General features: G+C 37.1%; 1 protein-coding gene across 3 annotated transcripts; it reads left to right on the forward strand.

Moving 5' to 3' along the window:
* The first annotated feature begins 2,346 nt into the window (after positions 1 to 2,346).
* On the forward strand, positions 2,347 to 17,538 carry LOC132132713 (CMP-N-acetylneuraminate-poly-alpha-2,8-sialyltransferase-like). Of its 3 annotated transcripts, XR_009429066.1 has the most exons (6): positions 2,347 to 2,521; positions 7,710 to 7,838; positions 8,046 to 8,303; positions 9,601 to 9,894; positions 16,178 to 16,957; positions 17,051 to 17,538. XR_009429066.1 is itself a non-coding variant. In XM_059545203.1 (5 exons), exons 1-5 carry the CDS (start codon positions 2,409 to 2,411, stop codon positions 16,458 to 16,460), a joined length of 1,077 nt encoding a protein of 358 aa, XP_059401186.1. In that variant the 5' UTR covers positions 2,347 to 2,408; the 3' UTR covers positions 16,461 to 17,538. The 3 variants fall into 3 exon arrangements, 2 of the variants coding, with proteins under 2 accessions (XP_059401186.1, XP_059401187.1); XM_059545203.1 differs by having other exon boundaries at positions 16,178 to 17,538; XM_059545204.1 differs by having other exon boundaries at positions 2,394 to 2,521; positions 8,050 to 8,303; positions 16,178 to 17,538.
* The last annotated feature ends 1,024 nt before the right edge of the window (positions 17,539 to 18,562 follow it).

Consider the following 18,562-nt stretch of genomic DNA (forward strand, 5'->3'; position numbering starts at 1 on the left):
TGACATGATTTTACAGACATAAAGGTTGTACAGACAAGAATTTACATTTCCTTCAGCCTGAGGCTTATTCATTTTACTTCTGGTGTAAATGGCCTTTTACAATTGCCAAAATAAAAACCAATCAAGCAAGCCCAACTCAGATGAGAAAAAGTATCAGAAAAGTAACATACAGTAACACATTACTTTCCACAAAAAGTAACTAAGTAATGCAATTAGTTACTATCCAGTCGGACATCAAGCGTCACAATTTCCAAACACTCCTTCAGATCCCAATAGCTGAGAGTGATGCAGGGAACTGGGGAAGATTTGTTTTTGTGGGCCAAAACCAGAAATGAGATAGCATTTAAACACTTTCAGTTCCATCGTCCTGAAGTCAGTGGGTTTTTGGTTAAATAAGGTCTGTGAGTTGTCAGAAGTGACAGTGACAGTGACGCTGAAGTCATGTGTCTGTGGTGAGGTGTAGTTCATCATACAGCTCACCATAAACCCATGTGTCCATGTGGAGATGGACCTGGCTAAAATTTAGGCATATTACAAAATTGAGTGGGCGAGAACTAAGCTGGGCTTATAACACAGCAAAAGAGGAACTCCTTTCACAAAATTCAAATCACAAATAATACTACTGATGAAAAATAACGGGTTGAATGTTAACCACTTTTGTTTCCATATAAGTATAAATTATGATAGAAGTTCATCAGCATGCATTGATTAATAGAATAAAAAAAAAAAAAAAGTGCTCATCCGACCAACTTAGTCGCAAAAGAGCGATCCCAAATGGCACCCTAAACCCTCGCGGTCTTCCTCTGCGTTCGTACTTTTGTGATGTAATGCTTTGACTATCAGGTTGATGTCTGCTGCTGAGCTCGTGCCAGTGCAGGCTCGGAAGAAGTGCGGATCGAGGGCACATAAAGGCCACATAGGGGGCACTTGCGAGCACCCTCACTAAAATGACATATGGAACACCCTACGGTCTTGTGGACTTAATGGACACGTGCACGCGGCGGCCATTGAAGACTGCAAGTGCACATGAAGTGTTCCATTTGGGACGAGCCCATCGAGTCTGGAGCGCTGAATGGTCTGCACCCCTTCAGCACCTGCGGTCAACATTCTCTGGCGCTGCCCCTGGTACATCGATGTGTTTTTGAAAATTGTATTTTTCCCACCACTTTTCAAAGCAAAGTTATGCCACTGACTTCTGACTTCAACTGTAAAGACCTTGTCTCAGAGGACCACCGGGAAAAGACCACAGGAAACAGATGATTCTTCTGCACAATCTGACTTTGCTGCAGCCTGGAATTGAACTACTGGTTTCGTCTGGTCAGAGGAGAACTGGCCCCCCAACTGAGCCTGGTTTCTCCCAAGGTTTTTTTCTCCATTCTGTCACCGATGGAGTTTCGGTTCCTTGCCGCTGTCGCCTCTGGCTTGCTTAGTTGGGGTCACTTCATCTACAGCGATATCGTTGACTTGATTGCAAATAAATGCACAGACACTATTTAAACTGAGCATAGATGATGACATCACTGAATTCAATGATGAACTGCCTTTAACTATCATTTTGCATTATTGAAACTGTTTTCCTAATGAATGTTGTTCAGTTGCTTTGACGCAATGTATTTTGTTTAAAGCGCTATATAAATAAAAGTGACTTCTGCCAATTGTATTCAGGCTTCCAAATTTACAAAAGTTGTGTTTCTTTGTGAAGATTATCATGATGACAAAACAAGCAGACGATTCATAAACGTTTGTTGATCACATTATTCTCTGCAATAATCTGAAAGCCATTGGAAAAACAAATCTGGGTGATTCCAGCTTTCAGAAGAATATGCCCTAACTGCAGTATGAGAAGGAAAATGGCTTTACTAAATACTTCGATTTAGCTAATAAAGTTAATTTAGCTTATAAATAAAAAAAAGTTAAAACGTTTTTTAATAAACTATGCTTACTATGCTTATTTTTTAAATATCGTTACTTTACAGTTTGTTTATTTATTTATTTTTACACAATTGCCTAAAACTTTACAAAAGGAAACTTCAAGATTTTCAGCTAATTTCTCTAAGTAGCTTGGAAAGAGTTCATCGTCTTTCTCCGTGTTTCCTGTCATTTTATGTAATCCACGATGAGATCAGATTTCTGCGTGGAACACATATTTCTAAAAGAAATGCCCTGATTCATCGCAACTGATTCGATGTCGATATGAAAGAATATTAGAATGGATCTGAATTGATTGGCTCCTGCACGTGTCACTCACTGACTCACGGAAGAGAGAGAGAGAGAGAGAGAGAGAGAGAGAGAGAGAGAGAGAGAGAGAGAGAGAGAGAGAGAGAGAGAGAGAGAGAGAGAGATGTGCGCTTCAGGAGAGCACTCTTTCTTCTCATCTTCACACACTTGCTCTAAGATTTGTGTGTGAAATGTGGCTCACACGGAAACGGTGGACTATCTGCACCATAAGCATCCTGCTGATAGTCTACAAGACGACAGATATCGGCAGGAATGAAGCGCATCAGAGAACTGGATTGACAAGGTAAGGGCTGTCTGCTGTTACAGAGTGAATTACCCCCTCATCTAATCAGCATCGAAAGTCTGATTGAGGTGTAATCTCTAGCACTAAGCATTCATTTCTGTTCATTTGTTTATTGATTTGTATCATAAACCTCCTATTGTAAACTATAGTTCACGAGCCCTGCTGTTGTTTCATCTCAACTGAACTAAGATCGATTCACACTGTCCTTTGTTTGAGTCGAAATGGCTTTTTTGTTCTTACACACCCTTGTGAAAAAGAAGTGCAAGTGATTGTAAATCAATGTGCACTTGTTGTGTAGCCTACTTTACTATATACTATATATATTACTATATACTATATATTTACTAGGCTATATATTTAATATGCTATTATATATTAATAATTATTATTTTTCCGATAAAAAGGTGCAATTTAAAAATCATCATATTGTAATAACATAAATAGTAATAACATGACAAATGAGTTTCAGAAGAAGTGATTTTAAAGTATATTTTAGTTGCCATAAATGCTTGACAGATTTAGATCTGACTTGTATGAGGTTCCATTTGTGCCAAAATTATGTTGACATGCTGTCCGTCTATGCTATGTGTCGTCTCAACTTACTCCTGTCACCTTTCCTTGTAGTTTGACTGTGTCGTCTTGCGTGTCAATGCTGCATGTGTCATGACTTTGCGTCGTTTCCCTCTGTCGTTACTATGTGTCATCTTCCATGTCTAAGCTATGCGTCGTTACTATGCGTCGTTTCCCTCTGTCGTTACCATGTGTCGTCTTCCATGTCATTGCTATGCGTCGTTTCCCTCTGTCGTTACTATGTGTCATCTTCCATGTCATTGCTATGCGTCGTTTCCCTCTGTTGTTACTATGTGTCGTCTTCCATGTCGTTACTATGCGTTGTTTCCCTCTGTTGTTACTATGTGTCGTCTTCCATGTCGTTACTATGCGTTGTTTCCCTCTGTTGTTACTATGTGTCGTCTTCCATGTCGTTACTATGCGTTGTTTCCCTCTGTTGTTACTATGTGTCGTCTTCCATGTCGTTACTATGCGTTGTTTCCCTCTGTTGTTACTATGTGTCGTCTTCCATGTCGTTACTATGCGTTGTTTCCCTCTGTCGTTACTATGTGTCGTCTTCCATGTCGTTACTATGCATCGTTTCCCTCTGTCGTTACTATGTGTCGTCTTCCATGTCGTTGCTATGCAACGTTTCCCTCTGTCGTTACTATGTGTCGTCTTCCATGTCGTTGCTATGCACCGTTTCCCTCTGTCGTTACTCTGAGTACGGTGTACATTTTAGGACATCCTCAGACGGTAATTTTACTACTTTGCCAAAATAAAAGCTCGCTGGTTGCAATATGGCTAACTTTTTAAACGTGCATACATGACTCTCGAAATGCATGTTCTCTTCCCTATATAACTTAATTAGTGTAACATTTGAATAAAACTGTTAAAATATAATATATCAGACACTGCTTACCTCCTTTTGCCATCAATCAACCATTATGCAGCACTTCCTCTGAACGGCGTGTGTGACGTCACATGGGGCGGGGCAACGCGATACTCCACCTGAGTCCATTTCGTCTGATGCCTAATTGTATGAGACCTTACACCTGATGTCGTTTTTCCTGAGACCTGAAGCTTTTCAGTCCGAGGCGCGATGCTATTTTGTTCGATGACTGAAGCCTTTTAGTCTGAGGCATGACGCCTTTTCATTTAGACTGAGGTCTGAGGATGTCCTAAAATGTACACCGTACACATAGTAATGACAGAGGGAAACGACGCATAGCAACGACATGGAAAACGACACATAGTAACGATAGAGGGAAACGACGCATAGCAACGACATGGAAGATGACACATAGTAACGACAGAGGGAAACGACGCATAGTAACGACGCATAGCATAGACATGGAAAACGACACATAGTAACGACAGAGGGAAACGACGCATAGCAACGACATGGAAGATGACACATAGTAACGACAGAGGGAAACGACGCATAGTAACGACGCATAGCATAGACATGGAAAACGACACATAGTAACGATAGAGGGAAACGACGCATAGTAACGACGCATAGCATAGACATGGAAGACGACACTAGTGTTGTCAAAAGACCCGGTACTTCGGTACCAAGTCGGTACTAAAAAAAATTAAATGTGACGGTACCAGGTTTCTTTAAGTACCGGTAGTACCGAGGTCCCGTTCAAACCCGGTTCAGCCATAGACAGTAAAAGAAAGGGTTTCAGCGCTATGATTTCCGCGAAGCAGAAAACGAGGACGGAATCTCAAAATCCAGTCATGAAAATGAAACTTACATTTTAATATGGACAGTCATGGAATTTGTCAAAGTTAGCATAAATTAATCAAATCTCCATATGGACCAGTATTTGTAAATGTTAAGCCGCAAAAGTTGTTTGAAATATGAATCCGTGTTCTGCGCGTCTCTGTGTGAATTAATGAATGGCAGAGACGTGCGGGTTTGTTTACTACATAGACCGAAGCGCATGACGCTTGCATTAATTTCAGCATCTGAGCTTCAGAGTCCTCTCTCCATCAAGCGATCTGAACTTTTCAGTTCATCTCAATGGACGCACAGCGCACCTGTATTTGACGCTCTGTAAACTCTTTGTGAAGACGCACGACTCACCGTCGCTTTACTGATAGCGCTGTTTCTCACACATGCAAAGAGAGAGAGAGAGAGAGAGTCTTACCACGCTGATTCGACACGTTATATGTAAACTATTCTTTGTTGTCTTATCCTGTCAAAATAATGGAGTTCATTTAGAATTATTCATATTCATTTTCGAACAATCAGAAGACATATCGGTTTCTCCGGTAGTGAGCGCAGCTAATGCGCAAATGGCAATTTCATTGGCTGACGCTGATTTCTTACCGTCCCTGTTTTGATTTCAGCAAATCATTTTGACCGAACGCAGACAACGTGATTAATATTCATGAGCCCAGCAGCTCATCAATTCATAGTGCATTGTATATACATTAGTATGATAGTAGAATTAGTAGTAGTATTATCTTTTAATAATAATTAATATGATCTATTACTATTTTTTTTACAGAAACCCTCAATGACCAAAAATATCTTAAGCATCACCACCAGTCTTAAGTTCAGTTAAAATGACAAATATGCATTCATTAGGCCTAAAAGTTAATTTTTACATAAAGGCATTGTGCTAGAAATATTACTATTATTTAGTAAAATGTATGTGATACTGCTACTGTTGGAAAAATTATAAAACTTTATTTTTTAAAGAAATAAATCACAATATTTCTTCCATGTTTTAATTTTAATAGTAAATCCCCTTTATTTACCAAAAATAAAATGTGTTTAAATTTCATAAATTAAAAGACAAATTAAATTTGGGTGAAACTTGTTTACTGTTTTTCATAATTATATAACTTGTAGAAAAACTTTAAACAAAATTGTAAATAAGTATAAAGAATGGCATTGGTTTTATTTTTAGTCCTAAGTTTTTTTTAATTAGCATATTTTTGTGTTTTGCTTTGGTACCGAAATTGGTACCGAGAACCGTGGATTTTCACTGGTATCGGTACCGAATACTGAAATTTTGGTACCGTGACAACACTAAACGACGCATAGTAACGACGCATAGCATAGACATGGAAGATGACACATATTAACGACAAGGAAAGGTGACAAGAGTAAGTTGAGACGACACATAGCATAGACAGACAAAATGTCTACATAATTTTGGCACAAATGGAACCTCATAGACTTGTGTGTGTGTGTGTGCGTGAGAGTTGTGTGTTGTTTGGTAAGTGAGGGGACAAAAGACAGCTCACGCTCATCAGATGTGGTTTCCTTTAGTCTCTTGCACTCTGGTTGCACATCACTGAAAAACAGAAGTGGAAAAAAACTGACAGTAAATGTCAACTGAACCTGAAGCTGAGTCTTCTCATTGGTTTCGATGTGATTTCATGTGATATGAGTCTTTTGATGCTTTGCAGCGACAGCGACTCATTTACAAAATGCAGATTCGTAGAAACTTGCTCCTCAAAGAAAAAGAAAAAGAACACCAAGCACTTCTAGTAAATTTTCTCACTTAGTATTTGTTTTCAAGTACAAATATCAAAAAATGTTATCAAGATATAAGCAAAATTACATAAGATATTACGTGTCATTGTCTGAAAAATGTATCAAATGTAAGTTTGAGTTTATGCTTACAAAATAAATAAATAAATAAACACAATAATTAAAAAAAAAAGTTCTGAATCCAGAGAATATACCACAAAATCTTACAAAAACACAAGCAAAGCAACAAATGACTGGACAGATGACAACTTAAACACAATATACTGGATAATGAGAACAGGAAACAAATGAGCAGCAGGGTTATGAGTGTGAACTGAAACTAAAACTAACAAGAAAACATTTTCATTACTTAAAATAAACATTAATTGAAATATAATATGTAAAACAACAACAACAAAAACTTCAGCTAGTTGCAAGACAATGTGTAATTTTCATTTAGGTGAAGTACTAAAAATAAAAATATATAAAAAATAAAAATGGGAAAAACACAAAGCAAAACTACTAAAACTCATACTAAAATGAAAACAGAAAATAAAAAATAAAGGCGATGCTTTATTTTAAGTACCAATTCTCAATATCAACTGTTTACTAACATATTATCTGTTTAATTAGTACTAAAAAAAAGCACATAATAATGCCTTATTTTGCACGACCATCTTCTAGATCCCTTAATCCACCCCATACCTAAACTTATCAATGACCTTACTGAATATTAATAAACAGATAATTAGTTTATTAAGGAAAAAATGCATGTAATGATAAAATCTAACTCAACAGTGATCAATGTCACCAAAACACTGATATAACCAATCAATAACTGAGGAAAAGAGAAGACAGATTCAAAATACAATAGAATCCTTGGAGCAAAACAGTACAGAAGACCTGTAATAAACGCCAAGGTCTGTGGAAAGAGGTTTGTTTGGGTGATATGTCTGTGAGTCTGATGGCAGCTTGTCTTTTACTCTCTGATATCATGATGGATACCAGTGCTGTACATGGCATGGTGCTTTCTTTTTGTTATGAGAGTATATTAATGAGTCTGACTACACAAACACAATTTCGAACTTAACACATCAGTAACAGAGCGTGTAGTTACTATTTGTCACATTGCCATTTGAACAGGAAGTCTGAGCCAAGTTCCTTCAGACTGATGGTCAACAGCTCTGAGAAACATTTCAGCTTTGATTTAAGTGATCTGAGTGACATGGGAGTGGGATGGAAGATCAATGCCACCCTTGTGACCATCATAAGGTGAGAAACCATGTGCTTCATGCTGCAACTTGTAATAATGCATAAATTTGAAAGGGACGGGGATTAGAGATATTGCTTAATAGACTGTCCTGTGACTTGCTCAGAGCGTGACCTCACAGGGTTATTTTTCGAGTATGTTTTGCAAGCTGGTGTGGTTATGAACTAATAAGTAATCTGTGGCATTCATTCATTTCAACACATGGAAAGGAAGGACGTACTTCGCTTCTTGGACGCGGAGAGAGACGTGTCTGTTCTCAAGAGCAGTTTTAAACCAGGCGATAAAGTCCACTACGTTCTGGACCGACGCAGGACATTCGATATTTCTCAGACTCTACACAGTTTACTCCCTGAAGTCTCTCCATTGAAGAACAAGATGTTCAAGACCTGCGCTGTGGTGGGAAACTCAGGCGTTCTGCTAAAGAGCAGATGTGGGAAGGAGATAGACAGCCATGGATTTGTTATACGGTAATGTATTTACTTCTTTGGAGTGATCTAATTATTACGGTCTTATGGCAAGGCACAGAGTCTAATAAGGTCTAAATGGTCATTTATCTCTCACTGTATCAGTGTTTTCCTGCTGGTAACTTGGCTTGAACACTGATTCCCATTTTTGGAAACCTGAACCAGGAGCAAAATCTTTAAGTAATTTAGAAGCTTTTCATGACTTGTACATTCTACTGTAATATTTTCACCTCTAAAATGAAAATCAATCTTTCCAAACCAGTGTTGTTTTATTTTCATTGAGATACAGTTTTAGTGGTAACACTTTGCAATAAGGCTCCATTAGTCAATGCATTAAATAGCATGAACTAACAATGAACAATACATTTATTAAAGTATTTATTCATCTTTGTTAATGTTAATGAAAATACAGTTGTTTATTGTAAGTTCATGTTAGTTCACAGTGCATTAACTACTGTTAAGAAGCATAACTTTTGATTTTAATTATGCCTTTTTAATAATGTTTACTAAAGTAGTTAACTAATGATCCTTACCGTTTTTTATAATATTCGATCAAATTTGATAAAATTTGTAATATTTGTTTTTTATAATATTCGATCAAATTTGATAAAAAATTTTTATTTTCTCTTTTCAAAGTTTTAGTAATTTTGTTGTGTTTTTGTCGTGTCTTTTAGTTTTAGATATTTAGTACTTAAAGTACTAAAATAGTTCAAATGAAAATGAGAAAGGGAGCTGTCCAGATGAAATAAAATTTTATTTCATTTCAGCTAATTAATGATAAAAATGCCTGTTTTTAAACGTGTATGACTTTCTTTCATGAAACAAAAATGAAAGTATATTTAATGCCCATAGAGTGTTTTATTAATTGCAACTTAGGCTGTTAAATGCTAACAATGACGCAGAAAAAAACTAACAAACAAAAAACATCATAATAGTATTGTATATGTGACGGATAACTTGTGCACTATAATTATAGCTATAGCTTTGTGTGAGGAACAATCTTGAATTTTAAGTAATTATTCACGGATAATCTGTCCTTCAAATCTCATCTGCACATGCATTAAATTCAGTTATGCTGTATGAGTAATTTGAATTATGCTTGACATGGTTGAATGGGAATTTTATGATGGCTTTGTGATGCTCAGTAGTAGTGTGCATATTCATCAAATATAAAAAATAAAAATTCAGGCATATGGATTTGGACCTTGTTAGCCTTATTTTATCCAAAGTTTTATGTTAAGTTTCTTCCTTAAATTGTAATTTATTTGTCTTAATTGTCTGTTCTTTGATCCCTGAGCAGATGTAACCTCGCTCCTCTGGAGGAGTTTGCAGATGATGTGGGTTTAAGGTCAGACTTCACCACTATGAACCCCTCCGTGATCCCGCGGGTGTACGGGGGTCTGCGGGACGAAAGACAGCAGGACAGTTTCATCCGGCGTCTACAGCAGCTGAACAACAGCGTGCTCTGGATCCCGGCCTTCATGGTGAAGGGTGGAGAAAGGCACGTGGAAATCGTGAACGAGCTCATTCTTAAACACAAACTCAAAGTGCGCACTGCATATCCTTCACTCCGCCTGATCCATGCTGTACGAGGGTGAGTTACACCATTAAACATTTTGTTTACACCATTAAACAAAAAAAGAGTGCCAAACACTTTTCAGAGTAATTACTAGATTTGAGCACTTTAACTGAAGTAACATGCTAGGTACATGAAAAATTAAACCAAACATCAATTAGATTAGATTAGATTCAAGTTTACTGTCATTGTGCAGAGTACAAGTACAATGAAATGCAATTAGCATCTAACCAGAAGTGCAGTTGGCCATTGTGTATTAATAAAATGAGAAGTAAAAAACACAGATGGTTCATTATTCAGAATGAAGAAATATAAACACAGAAGGTGCGTTTTTCAGAATGAGGTATTTGTAAAATATATATACATATTGTCAGTGGATAAATACAGTGCAGTGGGCATCATGAGGTAGACTGTGCAAAGGAATGTGGAACAATAATAATAGATGATGCTGTAGTTATTTATACATTCGAGGTAAGTTTCTTTGATGGATGTCTTTGTCTTTGTGGTTGCCGTACCACACTGATGCAGTTTGTTAAGATGTGGGGGACAGGTGAGCTTTCCTTAGTTTCCTAAGGAAGTACAGGTGCTGTTGCTCCTTTTTGATCAGAGTGGTGGTGTTGAGGTTTTGTGGTTTGTGAGGAAACATTCTCAAAAACACACACACCCTGGAATCTGAAACTAGTAACACACTCTATTTCGGCCCCATCAACGTAGATGGGTGTGTGTGTGTAGTCTTTCTGAGTCCATCGGGGTCCACAATCAATTGTTTGGTCTTCTGTGTGTTGAGTGTGAGATTATTGTCGGCTCACCACACAGCCGTGTGCTGAAACACCTCTCTGTAGGCCGTGTAATCATCGCCGCTCATCAGGCCTACCACTGTGGTGTCATCTGCAAACTTGATTATGGAGTGATAATGGAGAGGGAGTAGAGAATTGGGCTCAAAACACAGCCCTGTGGTACGCCAGTGTTCAAGGTGAGAATGGAGGAGTTGTAATTGTTAATCCCAACACACTGTGGTCTTTTAGTGAGAAAGTCTGAGGTCCAGTTGCAAAGAGAAGGGTTGATGCCAAGATCAGTGAGCTAAAAGCCTAAAAGCAGAAATTAAGTCATTGAAATTGAAATTGAATTGAATATCATTCTGACATAAGTGTTGCCTTTATCCAGGTGATTCAGGGCAGTGTGGAGGGCTGAGGTGATGGGCCTGTGAGGGCATGAATGCCTGTCCACATTACATTTACATTTATTCATTTAGCAGACGCTTTTATCCAAAGCGACTTACAGATGAGGACAGTGGAAGCAATCAAAAACAACAAAAAGAGCAATGATATATAAGTGCTATAACAAGTCTCAGTTAGGTTAACTCAGTACACCTAGAATGGGATTTTAAATAATATAGTATAAAGAAAACAGATAGAATAAAAAAAGAATAGAGCAAACTAGTGTTAGAGGTCTTTACACATACACACACACATACAATTGCATAATTAATGAAAATAAAATATAATATAAAAAGATTAGAAAGGTAGTTAGATTTTTTTAAAGAATAGAATTAGAATAGTTAGTGCTAAAGTAAGAGGGTCAAATAAAGATCGAAGAGATGTGTTTTAAGCCGATTCTTGAAGATGGCTAAGGACTCAGCTGTCCGGATCGAGTTGGGGAGGTCATTCTACCAGGAGGAAACATTTCATTTAAAAGTCCATAAAAGTGACTTTGTGCTTCTTTGGGATGGCACAATCAAGCGACGTTCACTTGTAGAACGCAAGCTTCTAGAGGGCACATAAGTCTGAAGTAACAAATTTAGGTAAATGGGTGCATAGCCAGTGGTAGTTTTGTAGGCAAACATCAATGCTTTGAATTTTATACGAGCAGCTATTGGAAGCCAGTGCAAATTGATAAATTGATAAACAGAGGTGTGACATGTATTCTTTTTGGCTCATTAAAAATTAATCTTGCTGCCACGTTCTGAATTAATTGTAAAGGTTTGATAGAACTGGCTGGAAGACCTGCCAAGAGAGCATTGCAATAGTCCAGCCTGGACAGAACAAGAGCTTGAACAAGGAGTTGTGCTGCATGTTCTGAAAGAAAGGGCTTGATCTTCTTGATGTTGAATAAAGCAAATCTGCAGGATCGGACAGTTTTAGCAATGTGGTCTGAGAAAGTCAGCTGATCATCAATTATAACCCCAAGACTTCTAGCTGTTTTTGAAGGAGTTATGGTTGATGTGCCTAACTTGATGGTGAAATTGTGATGAAACGATGGGTTTGCTGGAATCACAAGTAGTTCTGTCTTGGCAAGGTTGAGTTGAAGGTGATGGTCCATCATCCAGGAAGAAATGTCTGTTAGACAAGCTGAGATGGGAATAGCCGTCGGATCATCAGGATGGAATGAAAGGTAGAGTTGAGTATAGGGCTGGGACAACGCGTCGAGGTCATCGATGACGTCGACGCAAAATATGCACATCGATTCGTCGACCTGTTTTTATTTCTCTAAAAAACTTTTGCAAAACGTTTACCTTATGTGCGCTGAATATACGCGATGGCCGGATCAACATTCTGTCCAACGTTATATAACCAATCCAGGGTTTTTTCTGCATTGATCTTTTTTTTTTGGCGGCTGTCAAAGCCTTATTTGATCGGTGAGTGATCTGTGCTGCGCCTGACAGGGCGCGTACGAGAGAGAGCCCCGGCTGTGCGCGCACACTCACAGTCTTCAAACAACACGAGCGCTTCTCGCTCTCTCCCTCGTGCATATTAATCAAAATCATTAAACACGATAGAAAAAGGGCGAAACACCCAAGTTTCACGCGCGCTCTCGCACTCACAGTCTTCAAACTACACGAGCGCTGTCTTGCTCTCTCTCTCTCTCTCCCTCGTGCATATTAACCAAAATCATTAGACACGATAGAAAAAGGGCGGAACGCCAAAGTTTCACGTGGAGCATTCGTGATTTTTTTTCTACATGACAGGCTGCTGGCTCCCACTGTTAATTTTTATTTTTTTTATTTTTTGGAAAAGCACTCTCTGTATTAGCTTAAAGCCCTAAAGTTTACATTGGTTACTGTATTCTTTCAATTGCTCTAAACAAGTATTTTGGGTGAACTTTTTTATTGAATGCTAGACATCAAGTTGTTGTTATTTTCATCTGAAAGAAGAACTTTTTTTCAGTATGCTAGGCCCTATGTGTTCAGTAAGCTTGTTTCAGTAAGCTATGTGTTTTCAAGGCTTCAAGGTTTTATTGAATGCTGTCTCTATACAAGTGCAAAGTAATGCATTCTTAGTCAGTCTTTTATTTTGTAACTTTAAGAGCAATAAACATATATTGCAATGTTAAGGAATTCATGTTTTTTTCATTCAGATATGTAAATCAACATGTATAAATTGTTAGTAGTCAATTAATGGGGAGATAATCTAAATCGAATCGGTCTGAAAAAATTAATCGTTAGATTAATCGATGCATCGAAAAAATAATCGCTAGATTAATCGTTTAAAAAATAACCGTTTATCCCAGCCCTAGTTGAGTGTCATCAGCATAGCAGTGTTATGAAAAGCCATGTTTCTGAATGACAGAACCTAATAATGCCATGTAGACAGAGAAGAGAAGTGGTCCAAGAACTGAGCCCTGAGGCACCCCAGTACTTAGATGTTGTGACTTGGACACCTCACCTCTCCAAGATACTTTGAAGGACCTATCTGATAGGTAAGACTCAAACCATTGAAGTGTGGTGAAGTGAGATGCCTTTTGCCAGTAGGGTTGATAGGAGAATCTGGTGGTTAACCATGTCAAAAGCAGCGAACAGATCAAGTAGGATAAGTACTGAAGATTTGGATTCTGCTCTTGCCAGTCTTAGGGCTTCAACAACTGAGAGCAAGGCAGTCTCAGTTGAATGTCCACTTCTGAAGCCAGATTGGTTGCTGTCAAGGAGGTTGTTCTGTGTGAGAAATGTAGAGACTTGAGGTTGAACACAGCTCATTCAAGTGTTTTTGCAATGAAAGGAAGAAGGGAAACTGGTCTGTAGTTCTCTAAAAGAGAAGGATTGAGGTTGGGTTTTTTAATTAGTGGAGTTATACGTGCCTGTCTAAATGATGAGGGAAAAACACCAGTGTGGAGGGATGTGTTGATGATGTGAGTGAGTGCAGGTACAACTGCAGGAGAAATGGCTTGAAGGAGATGAGATGGAATAGGATCAAGCGGGCAAGTTGTAGGGTGATTAGAAAGGATAAGTTTTGAGACTTCTGCCTCAGAGAGTGAAGAGGAAGATGTAAATGAGTGTAAGCTGTCCACATAAGCTGAGGACCATTGTTGTTTAATTTATCTTCAATCCGAAGTTAGTATTGTATTTAGCATCTTACAGATTGGCTCTGGATAAACTGTAGTCTTCGTGGTTACCAGATTTGAAAGCTGTGTCACATGCTTTTAGCAGGAGTTCAACTTCCTTGCTCATCCGAGGTTTCTAATTGGGGAATATTTTAAATATTTTATGGGTGGATACTTTATCGACACACCTGTTGATGTGGTGCAGAACGGATCTGGTGTAGATAATAATATCTGTGTGTGAGTCCAGTGTTGGTGCACTCACTATTTTTCTGTTTATGTTGCCTACGTATACGTATGTAACCTATTTATTAAGGATGTCAATCTTTAGGAATATTCATAAAATATTGTCTAAAGATGAATTAATCAGTTAATCATCAACCTTAATACTAAAAACACATCAAAGGCCTCCATATATCATGTAAATGTAGCCTACTTTTAAAAGTATACTTTAAATATTAATACATTTTCAGTACACCGTTTTAATACCTTTAATCTGTTTACCATTAATCTTTTATTTCTTATAATAATTATGTACTTAAAAATACAGATATGATGCTTTCTTCATTAAAACTTCACTCTGAGTCAAGTCAAGTCAAGTCACCTTTATTTATATAGCACTTTAAACAAAAAAGATTGCGTCAAAGCAACTGAACAACATTCATTATGAAAACAGTGTCAATAATGCAAAATGACAGTGAAAGGCAGTTCACCATTGAGTTTAAATAGTATCAGAGCATAGTGAAATATTTAAAATGGGACTGCTATGTAATAAATGAAAATAAAAGAAAGTATTATAGATGTTATGCTGGTTTAATGATAAATTATATGAAACTAACATATTGTATTGAGTCCATTTGTACAGTATGACAAATTTGCACTCGTACGAATCCTTCCTTCATAACCCAGTCATGATGTAATGACATGATATGATATGATGTAAATAAGAAATGCATTGTGTGCTACAGCTTCATTGATTATATGTTTAAATGATTATATGTTGGAGTGTAGTTTGAAATGAAAATTGATTCCCCATTTTGTGAATTGTTTTAAATTTTGCCTGACAAATTGCATATGAAAGAAAAATGAAAAATATATGTATTTATATTAAATACATTAGTGACACACATTAGTGAGTAAATTGATTAATGTCACTGTACATTCCTTTGCAATATCTTTTTAAGAGCCTCAGTCTCCCTTGACTTTTCTGACCAACCACTACTGAAATGTGAAAAATCTATATGTGAATAAGAACGTATAATAACGTGAACTTAGTTTAATAAATGCTGTAAAGGTATTGTTTATTGTTATTTCATGACACCTAGTGCATTAACCAATGTTAACTTATCTCATATTTGCAAGGCTGCACCACAGTCAGGCCAATCACATTCAAATCTGCCATCGGAGTCCAAACCCAGTCAACAACCGATAGATAAAATCAGCTCTTGTCCTTCTTCTTGTTCTTCTTTTTTCTTTTGGCCACAGTACGGCAGTAAAGTTTGTTACAATTTCATAAACTTCTTGAAAATGTTTTTCTAAATCACATTACACCAACTTGAATACAAAGATTACATTTCTTAACTCGCACTTGATTTAAACTAGTTTCTGATAAGGTTGTAAGATTTAACAGCACTATCATCTAAACCTTCACTTTATTAAGAGAGCATGTTGAAATGAGTTGTTAGAGACCACATACACTCAAATCTAAAAGAAGTATATCATTTATGTAACATTATACAAAGCAACAAAAGAAAACTTTGCCAACAATCAATTGTTTTTAATATATATATTTTGTTGTTGTTGTTGTTGACTTTTTTGGTCCTTTTTCTTATGCATCTATCCATTGCCAGCAGGTGTACGATGATGTTTGCTAATTGATGTAATAATATACAAAAAATAAAAGCGACAAAAAAGACAAAAGACATCATCCTAATACATATAATGTGAATAATACATGTGGAATAACTAGGAATGTTTGTTTATTTCTTAGGTACTGGCTTACAAATAAGATAAATATCAAACGGCCCTCTACTGGATTATTGATGTACACAATGGCTACACGCTTCTGTGATGAAATCCACCTGTATGGATTCTGGCCTTTCCCCAAAGACGGTAAAGGAAATCCTGTTAAATACCATTACTTTGACGGACTGAAATATCGCTATTTTTCCAGTGCGGGTCCCCACCGGATGCCGCTGGAGTTCAAGACGCTGAAGACACTGCACAGTATGGGTGCGCTCAAACTGACAACCTCTGAATGCACGTATGCTTGACATGCAGCTGATGGACGGACGCTCAAGAAAGCAAACTGAAATGTGTTTTGAGCTTTGGAGAATGCGTGTGCCTTCTACTGGAAACTCTTACCTGTTCATCCTGAGACTTCTGGTTCATTTACTATAGAGAAAGTGCAATGCTTTAGACACTGAACAATCTTCCAAATGACAGCTGGAACAGTCCTGCTTAGTGCTTTGATACTGTATATTAGGATCTTGGTAAGCGATCTTGTCTGAAAATGTCTTACTCAAAAGTTGCCAAAGATGCCGTTCCATCCTTGTTTGAGTTTGAGTTTTGTTCTTTGTCTGTCCTGTACTCTTTAGTATATAGAAACATCATTATTGTTTGTTTCACACAGTTCAGAGATCTCCTAACTTGATCACACATGTCCAAACGGCTACATGAGCAGTTTCTTTTCAGTTCCCTTCTGAAATAAGGGGGGAAAAAAAACTAAATGTGTGATGTTGATGAATTTGCTGTGAATATGGGTCATTTGGTGAGTGTGTTTTCACCCACACTATCAATTTCTTACTGACATGTAATTTTTATAATACTTGATGATTGATAATGATTTTCTGTTTATTATCAGGAACACATTTCTGGTTTGTTATCAATGAACCTTATGGTTGCACCTAAAAAAGAAAAGAAATAAAAACACTGGTATATATCGGTCTCAGATTTACACTGTGTGAATGATTGAGTGTGTTATGTGTAAGTTGTATTTCTTTATCAAATGCACTGGTGCATGTCAGAATGTATTGGCATGCCTGAAACAAATGACTTGAATATAATAATGCCTTACATTATTTATGTGCCATTACATTGTGTATGTTACTGGTTGAAGTGGCTTGAGTATGGATTATTAGTAAAAACATTGTTGATGCAGAACTGTTTTTATCTCAAATGATGAGCAAAAACTGTCCATGTACTGTATGTGTAATGTATGTGCTTTAGGGCTCTCTGAACGAAGGCATCAATGTCTTAGAGTATTAATTTACAGTTGTGTTTTTCTGCTTCAGTGTTCTATTATTTTATTTATGTTGTAATGTATTTTGTATTTTTAAATAAATCTTGTTTTTATTTATGGTTTTAATGCCCAATTTCTATGTGGAAATAGATTTTAGACAAAAGCATAAATCATCTCCTGAATTTGTGCCCACAGTGAAGTGATGTGTGATACGCCTACATGAGAAATCAATATATGAGCCTTTACCTTCAACTTTACAACTGAATAAACAATACAAATGACTAATAATTAAACTGAATAAAAGATTATATCTAAATAGATGCTCTAAATTACAATTTACTCTAAATTAAACCAATTAATAATTAATCAAATATATACTGTATATTTACATTCATGCAAATTCATACAATATTTTGCCACTCTGTGACTCAGTGAGCAGTCCACTGTAATATGTATAATCTGCAGTCAGCTGTATAATAATGAAACTCATTGTACAAGAACAACATCTGTGAGGTAGAACATAATGTGGGTCTGTATTTTGGCAGCAAGCTTACTTAGTTACAAAGGCTATTAACATGCAATACAAGCACTTAAAGGGTTAGTTCACCCAGATAGCAAATTTATGTCATTAATGACTCACCCTCATGTTGTTCCAAACCTGTGAGACCTCCGTTTATCTTTGGAACACAGTTTAAGATATTTTAGATTTAGTCTGAGAGCTTTCTGTCCCTCCATTGAAGCTGTGTGTACGGTATACTGTCCATGTCCAGAAAGGTAAGAAAAACATCATCAAAGTAGTCCATGTGACATCAGAGGGTCATTTTGAAGCATCGAAAATACATTTTGGTCCAAAAATAGCAAAAACGACGACTTTATTCAGCATTGTCTTCTCTTCCGTGTCTGTTGTGAGAGAGAGTTCAAATCAAAGCAGTCTGGATATCCGGTTCGCGGTTCGCATCTCTAATATGCATTAATCCACAAATGACTTAAGCTGTCAACTTTTTTAATGTGGCTGAAACTCCCTCTGAGTTAAAACAAACCAATTTCCCGGAGTAATTCATGTACTCAAACAGTACACTGACAGAACTGCTGTGAAGAGAGAACTGAAGATGAACACAGAGCCGAGCCAGATAG

The sequence above is a fragment of the Carassius carassius genome, chromosome 49 (assembly GCF_963082965.1).
Source record: "Carassius carassius chromosome 49, fCarCar2.1, whole genome shotgun sequence".
Lineage (NCBI taxonomy): Eukaryota > Metazoa > Chordata > Actinopteri > Cypriniformes > Cyprinidae > Carassius > Carassius carassius.

Bases quoted from the DNA above. Each gene is read 5' to 3' on its own strand.
- LOC132132713 (XM_059545203.1), top strand. From the start codon at position 2,409: ATGTGGCTCACACGGAAACGGTGGACTATCTGCACCATAAGCATCCTG. The intron at 2,522-7,709 runs GTAAGGGCTGTC...CCATTTGAACAG, and splicing joins CAGAGAACTGGATTGACAAG to GAAGTCTGAGCCAAGTTCCT. The intron at 7,839-8,045 runs GTGAGAAACCAT...ACACATGGAAAG, and splicing joins ACCCTTGTGACCATCATAAG to GAAGGACGTACTTCGCTTCT.